This window comes from Malaya genurostris, chromosome 1 (genome assembly GCF_030247185.1).
Source record: "Malaya genurostris strain Urasoe2022 chromosome 1, Malgen_1.1, whole genome shotgun sequence".
Taxonomy (NCBI): Eukaryota; Metazoa; Arthropoda; class Insecta; order Diptera; family Culicidae; genus Malaya; species Malaya genurostris.
Genome location: NC_080570.1, coordinates 107,634,897 through 107,650,363, shown reverse-complemented (window position 1 = coordinate 107,650,363; position 15,467 = coordinate 107,634,897). Strand labels below are relative to the sequence as shown.

The following is a 15,467-nucleotide window of genomic DNA, read 5'->3' as shown; positions in this document are numbered from 1 at the left end:
TGAACCAAATAACGTTTAGACATGGTGTAATCACAAAAAAGGAAAAAAACGGCTTTGGGTCCTCAGTGTAAAATTCATAATTTTTTGTTGCATAGACAGGAAAAATTATTAAAATTATAGGGGCCGTGAACCTACGTATGACTCAATTTATAAAAGCGTCATTGGTTAAATGGCTGAATATTACAAGAACGACTCAATGATGCGACAAATATACACATCATTTTCCGCAAAAATGTAAAATTACATGTTTCAACATGTAAAAATAAATCGAAATGCATGAATATTCTAAATGAACTACAAAAATATGTCATTTATCATGCTTAAATATACCATCTCAAAATACGTTAATTTACACTATTCACTGGATAATGACGGTTGAAAAATAAGACCGTCATATTAGTTATGAGCGAAATTTGGAAAACTTAGCGAAATTTGAAGAACTGAGCGAAATTTAGAAAACTTCGACTATTCCATTGAAATCTTATGAGATATAAACCACACAAACTCATTTTGAAAATATACCGGTTTTCAAATTTCGGATTCGGGAACACAGAAAGTAGTGCTTTAATGAGTGAAATCCACATCGATTTCTAAGAGGCAACTGAACCGATTTGCACAAACAAATTCAAATGAATAATAATATCGTCCGTTGCTATTAAATTTTATCCGGATCCAACCAACCAACCGGAGGTATTGTTCAAAATATTCGAATTCTATATTTCATGCTTACAAAATCAATATTAAAGTCGGAAATTAAACTTTTATTGCTATGTTGGGTATTTTTATACGGTTTATCTGTTTATATCGAATGGATGTTTGAACACTGTCAATTTATAGGGGAGGCGGTAAATCCTCCTTTTGTCCCCTTGGAAACTGAAAGCAATAACAAAACGTTGCTCTTGTGGCGACCGCCACGCATTCATTGTTACAAAATATCCGGTGCAAGGTACACCAGAGTGTAGTGTATTTTTACCAAAGTTTTCGACAAATTATAGTTAAAAATTGACCAAAAGGTTCCAATCATTAAAAACAGAAACATAAATTATCTGTAAAAAAGCACCAATGAAGCATCAACAAGTGGTTCCCGATTACGGGGCAATGTTACAAACTTCGGGCACAGTTCTGTGTTTGGTACTTTCCGGATGGATTTTATTTCGGTAAATTGTTCAAGCCTAGTACGTTTGCCTCTAGTAATTTTATTTAATTCTAGTTTAGTACAAGCAGTGTTCTGGCTACCAGGGTATTTAGAAAGAACCCAAAGTGAATTGTACGAACAGTTGGAAAATAAAACGAACATAACAACGCATTTGAAGAGCAACATCAAGGCTCAGGAAGAAAAGATTAAATCGAAAGGCTATAGCTTCGACGAGGATACCCAAACCAGAAGTAGTTCTCCTAAGGATGACGAATACGAGTTAGATTATTGCGGTGATATCAGTAATGATGACGATAAAAAACACATCTAAGAAAGTTTGGTTCAGTTTTATTAATACACGTTTGGTTGTCTTTTGTTATAATACGCCCTATTTTGCTCTGCAAAACCGGACGCTCTCAGGATTAAAACTAGATTTTACTTCATTAACATCAATGATCAATGATCAACAAGATTACAGGTTTTCCTCAATTCATAAACATCTTTCGAATGGTAATTATTTAATTCTATCGGAGACGCTCGTGATTAAATAGGTCAAATGCCACAAGTTTCAAGAAAAAAAAGCTAGTTTACAAGTTGAAATACAAACGCACACAACTCAACGGAATAACAGATTAAAAACCGTGCACGATTGCAGCAACAGAGCGTGCAAGTTTAAAGACCAACGTGGCTCTCTTACACCTACACTACAGTTTTTAGTACAATATTCCTTGAAAGACGATTTTAAATAAAAGTCTAATGCAAATAACTAATGCTTTCGGCTATGTCAATTCTTTTGGGAGAAATCAATCCATCTGAATTTTTGTTCACATCGAAGAAAACCGTTTCAATTTGGTTTGAAGAAATTCTGTCACATTATTAGAATTGGAAGTTCCACTCGATGGTGTCTTATTTGGTAGTTTTTTGATCCGATGCGACCGGAGTACCATTTTGCTGTTGAAAAATAATAGACGTCAATGAAGTGTATTGAACGTGTTACTAATTGATAATCACCTGAAGCCGCTTATTTCGGTTCTGTTCCAGCCGTTGCATCAGAGTAATACGTTTCCGTGGCATGGCTTGCTCCCTCGGATCTATCGCAGTAGTACCATTAGCATTAACTTGGGACATTTTAGCCTGATGATCTTTGAGATTGGCTTCAATATATCGTTTGAACTCAGCTGCCGTGGGATATTGCCTCTTTGCTGGAAAATCGTTCCACTGTAAAACATCCAGCCCTGCAGCACTTCGAGAAGCATTCAATTTGTTAAGGATTTCGATCGAAGCGGACATTTTTTGCGGCAATGGAACGACACTATTCCGTCGAGGAATGGTTTTGCGTTTTTCGCGGATCAGTTCCGGTAGAATGGAGTTGGTTAACGCTGAGGCACGTTTCGTATACTTGTGGTTGATTTGTATATCCGCTGATTGCTTGACAATAGACCCGATTTTACGATCTTTTTTTACTACTGGCCAATCGTGAATGGTTGTCACGGGACGTTTTTTCTGGGGAGATATTTTTTTTGCAGGAACGAAGGTAGTACGTTCCTGAGGGATAGCAGGAAGGCGGAAGAACGAGGCCAACCCAAGGTCCACCTGTTTCTTGGCCATCTGATAGGCAGCACCGCTAACTAGTTCAGTAGGTAAATGTTTTAGTTTTGGAGCATGAGATCTGAGAATTTCTCGTTTCGTATCTCGTTTGTCTGGTGTAATCGCTATTGATGCCCGGCGATTCGATGCGGCCTTCGATTTGGTCGGAGTAATCTGTTTATCGTGGATCAATTCTGGCAACGGGAAGTCATCCAAATCTTCCTCTTTGTGGAGCAAATGTGTCAGATCGTAAACGAAATCTTTATCTACGGGTTTCACGCGATTTCGCGTAGGCCGCTTCGAGGTAGGACTAGAGTTGTCGTCTTCGGTTGTACTGTTTTTTGATTTACCCTTCGAAACATCCAAAGGCGATGTAATTTCTTGGGTGACTCGAGCACGACTCCGTTTCAATGGGAACTCACTTTCAAGCGATGGCACTTCATGAGATATACTTGTAGAATTCAAGACACTAGAACAAATGTTTCCAGCACTGAATTCAGCAAAGGATATGTCCGTAGAAATGGTATCACAGCTTTGACTCACAGCTTCAATTACAGATTCAATTGATTGTTTTGACAGATTGTGATTGTTTTCAATAGATATATTTTCTATTTTTTCTATAGGCTGGACGTTTATCAAAGAATTTATATCATTTTGATCGCCCTTATAGTTATGCTCCTACAGAAAAAAAAACAAAACCAAACGTTAAATTACAAATCGAAAATAATTTAAAAAACTTTTTTTACACAAACCTGCATCAAGTGATTGACGGTGTCTATTTTTCGGTAACCCTTGAAATCACACACTGCACACCAAAAGCGTCGCTGTCTGCTGTGGAACACTCGCAGATGACGTTTGTACTTTTCAGGATCATCATATCGTTTACTACATCTACAAATTATGTTGCCATCTATTTCAAAGCGTTCCTTCATTTCCTTATCAGTAATCTCTTCTTCTGGTGATTGTTTTTTCCGATTTCTTGGTCCACGTTTTGCTTTCGGTGGTTTAATTTCCATAGGTTCATCCATAGGTTCCTCTTTAATTTGCATGAAAGGGTTAATACAGATTTCCATAGATTTTTGTTCTATTTCATCGATTTCCCAACTAATATCATCACTGGCATTTCTTAGCATTATTGTTGGTTTCTTTCTCTTTCGCCGATTATTTTCTTCACTGCTGCTAAGCAAACCAAGCTCTTCAGGCTTGATCGTAAGTACCCTTTCTAGTTTACTACCACCATCGCTCCTTGTTTCCGGATCTATTTGAGCTTGTAACGTCAAAAGTGATACATCAAACGAATTTGAGTCATCGCTGGCTGGTGGATCAACTGGTTCCTGTTTGATTTTCACTGTCAATTGTGGGGAGACATTTTTCGCCTTACTGCGTCTACCAGATGTCGAAGGCGTCGCGGAGCAAAGCGGAACTGACGAAGCACCGTTATCAGTTTGACGAATTTTCTGCGCACAAGTTTGCATATGCGTACTCAGTACGGCTTTACGGTCAAACGTTTTCCCACAGTAAGAACACATTGGTCCCTGGTCAAAGTGTTCCAAATTTTCCATCCAGGCACGAGTGGCTGCAGCTTCATCACGTTGTTCGTCAAAAGCCGTGCGATTTGCCGAATAGCTCTTGTTAGACGCTGCGGACGATGATTGCAGCAGACGCGACACTTCACGGGAAGAGCCTTTTACTACTACTTCGTCGATGCGGGTGCGACGTTTCAAAATTGCATCTCGCATTTGCTTGATGCGACGCATTGACTTCCTGAAAGAGGTTTAAAATATGAATTAATTTTTGTTGGCTTTTTTACTGTGGCATAGAATAAGCATGCTGGAAACATTACGTTTCGATGATCAGTTCAACTCGAAAATTATCAAATAGTGACCTTCTGAGTCATGTTTTGTAGAAAAATATTTACTTTTATATACCAAAATTCACTAAGTAGATTGATTTCATATATGTTTTCAATATCGCCCCATAAAATTCGAATAACAAAGTTCAATCATGATAAATCTCAAACGTTGCCGTTGAAAACTTATAGAAAATAATATTTGAGATTTTCTAATGTGGACATGCCTTAACGCAAAGAAGGTGCGGGAAATTTAATTGAACAAAGTTGATAGTTCAGTCTTTAAACCATTTCATCAGGAGCCTAATTAGTTTGCTACAAAAAAACACAAGCATCGTGTCGAACGTTTGGTCACCCCTTGGCTAGGTATGTTTTGTAGAATTCGCAACATGCAATCTGAAAAAGCAGACCCCAAAGTGGCTCTTAGCCTGTTGTCCAGTAACTCTTATCCCTAGCTCTCCGCGGGTAACCAACCCCGGTGAGAGTTGGTCGTATGCTGACAGGGAATAAAATCCTGCTAGTAGTATGTCGGAGCGTCTGTATTCCATGTTAGGAGCGGCTTCAAACAGCGTCTGTTCTGGTATCCGGCGGCTGAGTATGAAATGATGTATCCTACCCAGCTAAATCTAAGGTGACAACCCCACCAACGTGATTGTCCTAGAGCAAGCACGATGAACCTCCGGTGAGACAGGACGTTGGCGTAGGCCTAATAAGCCACCCGTAAAATACACATTGCAAACAAAACAGGAGAGAATACGACCCGGCATAGACCCACGCGACGAAATAAGGACTACGATTGGAAACTTGGAACATGGAACTGCAAGTCGCTAGGATTTGCAGGTTGCGATAGGATAATATAAGACGAACTAAATCCTCGCCACTTCGACGTCGTAACGCTGCAGGAGCTTTGTTGGACGGAACAGAAGGTGTGAAAAAGCGGACATCGAGCGACTACTTTCTACCAATGTTGTGGCACAACGAACGAGCTGGGCACTGCGAGTTATGGGTCGGCAGCCGTTCAACGCTAGGGTATGTAAAATGAGAATTGAAGGGCGTTTTTTCAATTATAGCATCATTAACGTGCACTGCCAACACGAAGGGAGACCCGACGACGAGAAAGAAGCGTTTTACGTGCAGCTTGAACAAGCTTATGACGGTTGCCCACGCAGAGATGTAAAAATGGTCATCGGTGACATGAATGCCCAGGTAGGAAGGGAAGCAATGTAACGACCTGACCAACAGACCGAAAACCAAATCGACCACGTTTTGATCGACGGAAATTTTTTCCGGACATCAACAATGCTCGCACCTACTGCAGTGCGAATACAGATTCGGTTTCTGTATGCATGCGCTCAGAACTTTCGACGGTGGCTACCAAACGTCGAAACCGAACGTCGCGGTTTGACACCGAGCGGCTCTGGGATGCTGAAGTGGCTAAAAATTACGCGCAGCAGTTGGCAGTGGCACTATCAACAGAAGAGCTTGGCGCATCTACTCTTGAAGATGGCTGAAGAAACATCCGTTCTGCCATAGGTAGCACTGCATCAGCAACACTAGGTACGGCAGCTCCGAACGTAAGGAACGACTGGTTCGACGACGAATGTGAACAGTTAGTGGCCGAGACAAATGCAGCTAGGGCGAGCAAGCTGCAACACCGGACGAGAGCAAATGAGGAGCGATACAGATAAGCGCAGAACAGATTAAATTCGGTATCCCGTAGAAAAAAAAAGCGTCATCAGTACCACAGGCCGATATGTGCAAGGACATCAACGGGAATCTTCTCACGAACACCTGCGAGATGATCGAGAAGTGGCGGTCCCAGACCTCCAAGAAGTTGAGGAGAAGGTAAGCCGGCTGAAAAATAATAAGGTCGCTGGCGTTGACGAGCTACTAAAAAACGGTGGTAATGCACTAGTGAAAGCACTGCACTGGGTCGTTACCAAGATCTGGGAGGACGAGATTATACCGGAGGAATGGATGAAAAGAATCGTGTGCCCCATCTACAAAAAGGATGACAAACTGGATTGCTGCAATTACCGCGCGATCACTCTGCTGAACGCCGCCTAAAAGGTACTCTCCCAAATATTATGCCGTCGACTTTCACCGATTGCGAACGAATTCGTAGGACAATATAAGGCAGGATTTATGTACTACCACGGATCAAGTGTTCGCCAATCACCAGGTGTTGCAAAAGTGCCGCGAATACAATGTGCCCATCACTTATTCATCGATTTCAAATCAGCCTACGACACAATCGATCGAGCTCAGCTATGGAAAATCATGCACGACTACGGATTCCCGGACAAACTGATACAATTGGTCAAGGCTGAAGGACGAAATTTAAAAAAAAAACGGCCTCATTTGAAGAAGAAAAAAGTTTTGTCTCATCAAGACAATGCACCGTGTCACAAGTCGATGAAAACCATGCTGAAATTGAACGAATTGGGCTTCGAATTGCTCCCTCATCCACCGTATTCTCCAGATTTGGCCCCCAGTGACTTTTTCCTGTTCTCAGACCTCAAGATAATGCTCGCTGGTGAAAAATTTAGAAGCAATGAAGAGGTAATCGCTGAAACTGAGGACTATTTTGAGGCAAAGGACAAATCGTACTACAAAAATGGTATCGAAAAGTTGGAAGATCGCTATAATCGCTGTATCGCCTCTGATGGCGATTATGTTGAATAATAAAAACGAATTTTGGCAAAAAATGTGTGTTTCTATTAAACGATACGAACTTTTCAGCCGAACTGTTACGATGGATCGAGTGATGTGCGTTGTTCGAGTATCGGGGATAAACTCGAGTCCCTTCGAAAGTCGCAGAGGGCTACGGCAAGGTGATGGCCTTTCGTGTCTGCTATTCAACATTGCATTGGAGGGTGTGATAAGAAGAGCGAGGATAGACTCGAGTGGCACAATTTTCAGAAAGTCCGTCATCAAGTTACTTGGTTTCGCTGATGATATTGGCATTATAGCACGCCATTATGAGAAGATGGAAGATTCGTACATCGAACTAAAAGCTGATGCCAAGCGGATCGGACTAGACATCAATGTGTCAAAGACAAAGTACATGAAAGGCAGGGGCTCGAGAGAAGATAATGTCACCCACCCATTACGAGTTCTGATTAGCAGTGATGAAATCGAAATGGTCGACGAGTTCGTGTACTTGGGCTCACTGGTGACTGCCGATAATGACACCAGCAGAGAAATCCAGAGACGCATATTGTCAGGAAATCGTGCTTACTTTGGACTGCGCAGGACGCTTCGATCGAGCAAAATTCGCCGTAGTACGAAGTTAACTATCTACAAAACGCTGATTAAACCGGTTATTCTCTACGGGCACGAGTCCTGGACGATGCTGGTGGAGGATCATCGCGTACTGGGTGTTTTTGAATGGAAGGTGTTGCGAACCATCGTCGGCGGAGTGCGGATGGAAGACGGCACATGGAGAAGGCGAATGAGCCATGCACTGCACCAGTTGCTGGGAGAACCAACCCTCGTCCAAACGGCCAAGGTCGGGCAGTTACGGTGGGCCCGGCATGTTGTTGAAATGTCGGAGAACAGCCCGGTTTATATGATCCTCGATAATGATCCGAAGAAGAAGAAGAGGCGCGCAACGGGATCTGCGGTCCCCTCACAGCTACCGAGGCTGACAGCGAACAGCCATGAATCGAGTTGAATGGAAACGCCTCCTGTATACAGTTAGAAGGTGAAGATGTCAAAGTTTGCAAAAAAAAATATTTAGCAAGGACTTCAATCCCCCGAACGCACCGAAACTGCGGTTAATTGAAAAGTATTGGGTTATTATAAAACAGGAACTTCAGAAACAGCCTAATGAAGTAAAATCGGGAGAAGATACGAAAAAAAAATATTTTCACGCAAAAAATGTTGAACGTTGCACAAGACCTTATGAGTCCTGTTATGAGGAAGGTTCGTTCATTTGGGTATGGCATCGGAAATTAAATAAAACGAACACGGTAAAAGCAGAATAATATAATTGATATGATACCTTGAAAATTTAGTGATTGAATTGGTGAGTTTTGCCGAATATTTTCTTGTAGTGCAAATTAAGTCCGTATGTTTTGGCGCAAAGAGCTCGATCCAATCCGTTTATACATGTGTTAGCATTTGAAGTAATTTTTTCATGTATTCGATAAATTTTTGTTTCGTAATGTGCGGAACGATGAATTTCCTCGGGCTAACGTTATATCAGTACGGTAGTGGCTGGAGAAAATCTTTTGAAATTGAAAACCTTCGGATCAGGGGTGTGTCGCCCGGATAGAGATAGAAAGTGAAACACTGATGCAAAAACGGACATCACAATTATGTGGGAAGTCAAAAAGATCCAAGAAATCGTTCAGCTATCAGTTTTCGGTCTAACTGTTCTTCGCCATCTTGCAGCACAAAGATTGAATATTTACTTCCATCCGGCTAATGACCCAGGCGATTAAATCGGTCCCAATTAAACCGACAACTAATTAACTAATTAATATTCACGCAAACCGGATGCGCTCATTTATTAGCAAAATAAATCAAACAAAACGGTGTACGGTTCACTGGACGAGCGAATCAAAATTCAGAAAATGTTATAAAGGAAGAGTTCACGGGTTCTTTCGGTGTTTTGATCGGGGCCATGTAAATCGAATGATGAGTTTACGGAGCACCATATTCAAGGCACGGTGATGGTCTGGGGACGGTTTCGGAAGAGTGGAAAGCCTCTTGAAAATCGTTGCGGTAATGACGGTAGAGTCTTACATCTGCATCCTGCGAGGCAAATATGAATGTTTCGTTGATTTAAACGGACCCCGAAGAGACTTTCGTAGGACAACGACCCGAGATACTACCAAGTAGATCAAGTCTTTTATATGGTCTTGTCGGATCAAACAGCTAAATTGGTCTCGACGAAGCCCAAACTTCAAAACCATCGGAAATTGATGTGCGATTTTCAACGAAATTCTGGAACAAGGAACTGCACTCGGGAACATGGTTCTGATTTTGGAGTTGGATTGGGGAACTAAAACCCAGCTTAGGACCAGAATCTAGGTCCAGAACAAGAAGTCAATTCTGAAACTAATTTCAAGAACTGAATTCTGACCCTAAATTAAAATTAGGGTTCAGTCCAGTATCCAGCTTTAGAACTCTGGTCTAGAGTTCAGTTCCTGTTCTCGAATTAAATTTCAGAATCCAGATCTAGACTCCAGTTCCAGTTCCAATAACTGGATTTGGGAACTTTATTCTGGATCTGAATTCTGGAATTGAATTCTGAACCTGCATTATAGAATTTCATAACTGAAACTAAAATTTAGGTTTTCAGAATTCAGTTACAGAATCCAGCACCAAAAACACTAAAACTGTACTCCAGAACTAAATCCGGGATCAGGATTCTGGAATTTGAATTAGGGCTCAGTCCAGCTCCAGAACTCTGGTCTAGAGTTCAGATCCAGTTCCCGAATTCAATTCCAGAACCGAGAAAAAGATTTAAGTTGCAGTTCTAATACTAATTCTAGAACTGAATTACGGAAGAAAAATGTAGGTTTTCAGAATTCAGTTACAGAATCCTGTATCAAAAACCACGAAGCTGAATTTCAGAACTTCGTCCCGGGTAGGCGGTTCAATGCATTGGGCGCAGATCTTACAAGCCAGTTGTGCTATGCTCGAGCCCCAACTAGGATGGATTCTTAGTGTCAATAGGATCGTAGTACTAGCCATGCGATGATTCTGTTTTCTAAGCATCGGCTGCGAAGTCTGTTGAAACAGAAAGGTCAAATTCTACAAAAGGAATGTAATGCTAAGGCTTTGCTTTTTAAATTCCAGAATTTGATTATGAATCAGGAAATAAATTTTGAAATGGATCAGAATTCTGGTATTTTATGCTGGACTGAATTTTGAAACTGAGTTCTAGAACTAGAATTCATCTCCGAACCAGAGTTTTGCTCCATGATTCGGTTCAAAAATTTCGGTTCTGCATTCAGGTTCAAACGTCAAAATCCAGGTCCAGAATTATTGAGCTGAGTTCTGGATCTGGATTCTGGAATTGAATTCTGAAACTAAAATTCAGATTCAGAGCAAAGTCCTGGTGCCGAATTCAAGCCCGAAATTTATTTTGAGATCAGTTCCTCAATTCATTTTGAGAATTCAATTCCCGAATGCAAATCCAGTTCTAGAATTCAGGTCTATTCAGTTTCAAAGTTCAGGTCTAGAATTCACTTTCAGGAACCAGACCAGAACTCACAGGTTCGTAATTAAGATCAAGAATTCCAGAATTGAATTTAGAATTCCAAAATTCCAGGGTCGGGATTCAGATTCAGACCTGAACGTATCGTATCACTAGTCACAGAATTCAATTTCAGTTATCAAGTCCAGCATTCAGGTTCGTAATTTAGATCAAGAATTCAAATTCATAATACAGTTCCCGAATGCGATTCCATGTCCAGAGTTCAGATCCAGAATTCAGTTCCGGAATTCAAGTTCAGAGATCCGTTCCAAATTTAAATCCAGCATATGGGCCTAGAATTCCGTTCCCGAATCCAGCATGCAGTTCTAGAATTCGAATCCTGTTTCAGGAACCAGATCCAGAATTCATGTTCTGAATTTAGGTCCAGTATTTGAACCTGGGTTAATGATTCAAAATCCATGGGTCCTGAACCTAGATTTATCATGTCACTCATCCAGGTCCCGATCCTGATCTTAGACTGAGACCTATTTACCTGGAAGTTAAGGATCGTGAACTGAAACAGAACCAGATCCCGAACATACCTATTTAGATCTTGGATTCTCATTGTTTTAATCTCAGATCCAGTAATATGATAAGACGATCTGGACTTGGGCTACTAATATGATAAGTCTCGATCCAACTGCTCTTTCGCATTCAAGGTAAATGCACGCAACAGTGTTTAACATCAAACGTTACCGATCCGCCATCAAGTAACATCTCAAATCAGTCGAAATCCAATAAAGTATAAAATCAATTAATCGCATCTTTAAACGATATCTCATCTTTCCAACACTTTGCTATCAACTCTACTCTAATCGTCATACACTGATTGGCTGATTCAGCGAGACATGGGTGATGATTATATTTTTCTTATTAGGTATTCATTCGTTTTCCATTCGATCAGTGATGCGTTCGAAAGTAGAAAACTTACTTATGATCGTTGCTTAAGTGCCGTATAACGGATCCCGGCTGCAAGAAGGTTCGCGTACATGATGGACAACTATAAACGAATGTTGAAGGTGTGTGTTTCATTTCGATATGCAGTGTGAGCATATTTTTCGTATCAAATTGTAGATTGCCTGCAAAATAAACAAATACTAACGACATGATATCAAACAAATCAAATGCTAACATTGCTTACATTCCTGGCAGCGATACACCGTTGGGTTTTCGCCACTGTTTGTGTTGTGCTGTACTTCGTCACCATTGCTACGACTTCCTAGTTCGATCGGTTGAAAGTATTGATTCGAAGGATCATAAATGACCGGCAATGCCAGCGGTGGTATGACTGTAGATTCCACTACCTTACCGTCCGGTCCCAGAACGGTATTATCGTTGCTGACCAGATTTTCCAATTCATGAACCTGGGAGCGCATGTTATCTGCAACGCTATTATTTCGAATCGTTTGATAAACGGCTGTCTGTGAATTTGGAATCTGTTCTAATAGGAGCAGATGCTGCTGCCGGTTGAGATCACATTGTGTTAGTTTATGATTAATCTTATCGTAATACTCAGTCAATGTTGATTCCGGTTGAAATCGGTTTTGATTTCGTCTAAGTCGTTCGATTATACTGGAAAGATCTTTGTTCAATACGTCCGCGTGAACCTTTTTCGCTTTGCGTTGACTATCCTGCTCCGCTTGTAGAATGGTGGCAATATCTTGATCCTGAAGATTAAACAAACTCATTATCCATTCTCTTTTGACTAGTCAAGATTAGAAAAAAAACTCACTAAAAACCCATCATTCTGATAGTGAAAATGTTGCGCTGCATTGAATAGCTTTCGACAATAAACTCGCTTATGAGATAGAAAATTGGTCAAACTGCGAAAAATGTTCCGACAAACGCGACACTCATACAGAACATCGCATTCGCTAGTCAACAGTTTTCGGATCTCGTCCGTTCCGGCTTGGTAGGCCTTCTGTGCCTCTAAGAAGCCGGTGACAGCAGTCAGAATTGGCTTACGAAGTAAACTTAAATCTATCTTTCTTTGGGCTGCACTCGAGCCTCCTCCAGATGACGATCGCGTTGCCTCATCATCCGATTCGGCGATCGATTTTCTAATTTCATCGAGTGTGCCGGTTTTTGCGCGCATTTTATGTCCTACTTTGTTTAAGTATACGTAGAAACCACAGCTCTGGGATGCACTACATCTATAAGGTACACAGCGTCGGTATAAATCTTAGTTGGAAAGCTGCATGATTCTAGTTATTTAAGGCTGTCTAGACCGTGACTGGAAGTGGAAGATAGTTTTACTATGGAATGATGAATTCAGTACGAGAATGTCTTATGCCGGCAAGTAATTCTGAAAAAAATATAAAGAAAGCGTTTAAATTAGGTAATAAAGTTGTGAATATAATTAAATAATATCGACTAAAAATATTCGTTAACCTTTAGTGGTTCAAAATTATATACAGAGGCGAAAAAAAGGTGAAATTATGCAATGCAACTTAAATTAAAATTTGATTTCTTGGAATCTTATTAGTAGAATCGCTCATAGCATTTGAATCTCATTAGTAGAATAATCATATTATTTTGCCAGTTACTCGACTTTCAATCAACGAATTGTGATACAATCGGATACAATATCTTTGCTTCAGCTCTAAGAAGCAATACCGCAATAAGATTAGTTTAAAAATTGTTCAATACTACTGTAATAAAAATTGTTAAATACTACTGTAATACTACTCTCACTATCAATCACGTCAATCTATGGAATTCATTTACTACCGAGCTAGACGTAAGCATAATCCAAACTACAATGAACTGAAATACTATGATTCCCTTGTTTCCTACTTAATCTTTTGACACTACCACAATATTCTGATAGATTGGTTATCAAATGGACAGTTGTCACTCACAACTCCCTATCACATGCATTCACGTGTGCCTATTGTTGACCAGCAGTCATTGGACCTCCCGCGGTAGTAGCAGAATGAGAGGGAACGAACAAGCAATGGTGTGATAAACATACCGTAGGTAGAACTAAATACTTGCCGCAAGTATCAATTATGTGGAGTGATGGACAACAAAGAAACCCTCTCCAGTGAGTTCGGTGGGCAAAACGGTGTGGCGTTTGCAAAAATAATCATCGGTGTCATTCGTTGTAGGTTGTTATTACTGTGTAAAGGTTTGTTCTTTTTACTTATGTTATCCTACATTAACAGATGAAAAGTAAATTAACATATTCTAAACCAAATGAAATAACCCATCCCTATAAGTGTGCTAAAAACTAAGCGGTACCGTCATTCTTATTGAGAATTGACATATTTTTATAGCTCACAACAATACAAAAATCGGACAACAGAAAATTTATTAAATATTCACGATTAATTAATTTATTTGGTATCATCGATGTAATAGAATTTGGCAATAAGGTAGAAACAGCTGGGACAAACAAAGCACTTTAGTGTTCGTGAAATGGATTTTCTTTAGCAACATCAGAAACACGTGTTTGCTTTCTTCATACCACTCGATCTAGCTTCCATTGAATCAAAGCATGTTTATTTATCATGTATGTCGTCATACCGAAGCACATTAGAAGTGTTCACGAAGTTTTGATTTTCAACACCAGAAATCCTTGCATTCTACTCCACCTGTTACATCACATTGAGTATTCGGCTCACAACACGTCGAGAAAATTTGCTCTCGAATAAACAAAGATTATTCAAAAAAAATTGAAAGGGCATGGGGATGTAGCTAACGTAGACGCCACTGTTGCTCCAAAAACTCGCCACTGCGATCAAAATTAATTGGGCCGCTTTAAAGCACTCGTGTCAACTTCAGTTAATTGTCGTATAATCATTCTGTGCTTTGATGTATCAGGAATCAGAACAAATTGGCTCAAATTGCACGTTCCCCTTGATATTTGGAGATTTGTGCCTTGCCATCAATTTGTTTTAAGCATCATTTTCCCGATATATAAGAGGGAAGGATTGAAGGAAAATGATAAGGTTTGGACAAGGAGGATAGGGAAAATTGACGACACAAAAACACAAAAACGCAGAAGTAAATTCTGCACCCCTAAGGGATGCTGAACAATCTGCTTAGGATCACATTTAGTGGAAGCAGAAGTAAATTCTGAAGCTCTACGAGGTCCCGAACAGTCTGCTGTAAAACCTATTTAGGTTTGTTACTATGTGCGCTCTTTCTGATAAAGCACAGGTAAGAAAACCTCCAACCCCCGAGAGGATTTAGAGATTTTACAAAAGCGACACCATTCTGCACTCCCGGAAGAATGCAGAACGATTCGCAGTATGTACGAGCAGAAGTAAATTCGGTACCCTCCAAAGGATGCCAAACAATTAGCTAAACCCTATTTAAGGTGAATACAGAAAGGATTCATTCACTCCAGGAAGAACGATGAACCCTTCTGACTGTAGTTCCTCACCACATTGGATAAGAAACGAGAGAATATCCTTTAACTGTAGCTCCGCATACACAGACTCAACCATGCATGGAGAACCAAAAACCCGGATACGTAGTTGCGTCAATGCGGGACAGTTACATATCAGATGTTATGAAGTACCATAATCGCATTCACACAAATCACACGAATAATACTCAGCACGTTGAATAGTAGCCATGTGATAATTGAGTTTGCAATGTCCAGTCAGAGCTCTAACCAGAATACTGCAATTGTGCTTGGAAAAATTTAGTAGACACTTTGACATCTTCAGATTTAA

General features: G+C 40.4%; 2 protein-coding genes across 3 annotated transcripts in view; one reads left to right on the top strand and one right to left on the bottom strand.

The window, feature by feature from the left end:
* Nucleotides 1-936: 936 nt before the first annotated feature.
* Nucleotides 937-1,482, top strand: LOC131425334 (uncharacterized). The gene is made up of 2 exons (XM_058587149.1): nucleotides 937-1,157; nucleotides 1,211-1,482. The coding sequence occupies exons 1-2, from the start codon at nucleotides 1,063-1,065 to the stop codon at nucleotides 1,464-1,466; spliced, it is 351 nt and encodes a 116-aa protein (XP_058443132.1). The 5' UTR covers nucleotides 937-1,062; the 3' UTR covers nucleotides 1,467-1,482.
* LOC131425333 (uncharacterized) overlaps nucleotides 1,468-15,467 on the bottom strand; it is a 36,132-nt gene continuing 22,132 nt past the window's right edge. For both annotated transcript variants that reach the window (XM_058587148.1, XM_058587147.1), the window contains exons 2-7: nucleotides 12,515-13,087; nucleotides 11,924-12,449; nucleotides 11,714-11,861; nucleotides 3,475-4,486; nucleotides 2,147-3,400; nucleotides 1,468-2,086 (exon numbers count right to left, since the gene is read on the bottom strand). In XM_058587148.1, the coding sequence (XP_058443131.1) occupies nucleotides 2,042-2,086; nucleotides 2,147-3,400; nucleotides 3,475-4,486; nucleotides 11,714-11,861; nucleotides 11,924-12,449; nucleotides 12,515-12,877 (3,348 nt within the window). In that variant the 5' untranslated portion in view covers nucleotides 12,878-13,087 and the 3' untranslated portion in view covers nucleotides 1,468-2,041. The remainder of the gene's footprint in view (nucleotides 2,087-2,146; nucleotides 3,401-3,474; nucleotides 4,487-11,713; nucleotides 11,862-11,923; nucleotides 12,450-12,514; nucleotides 13,088-15,467) is intronic.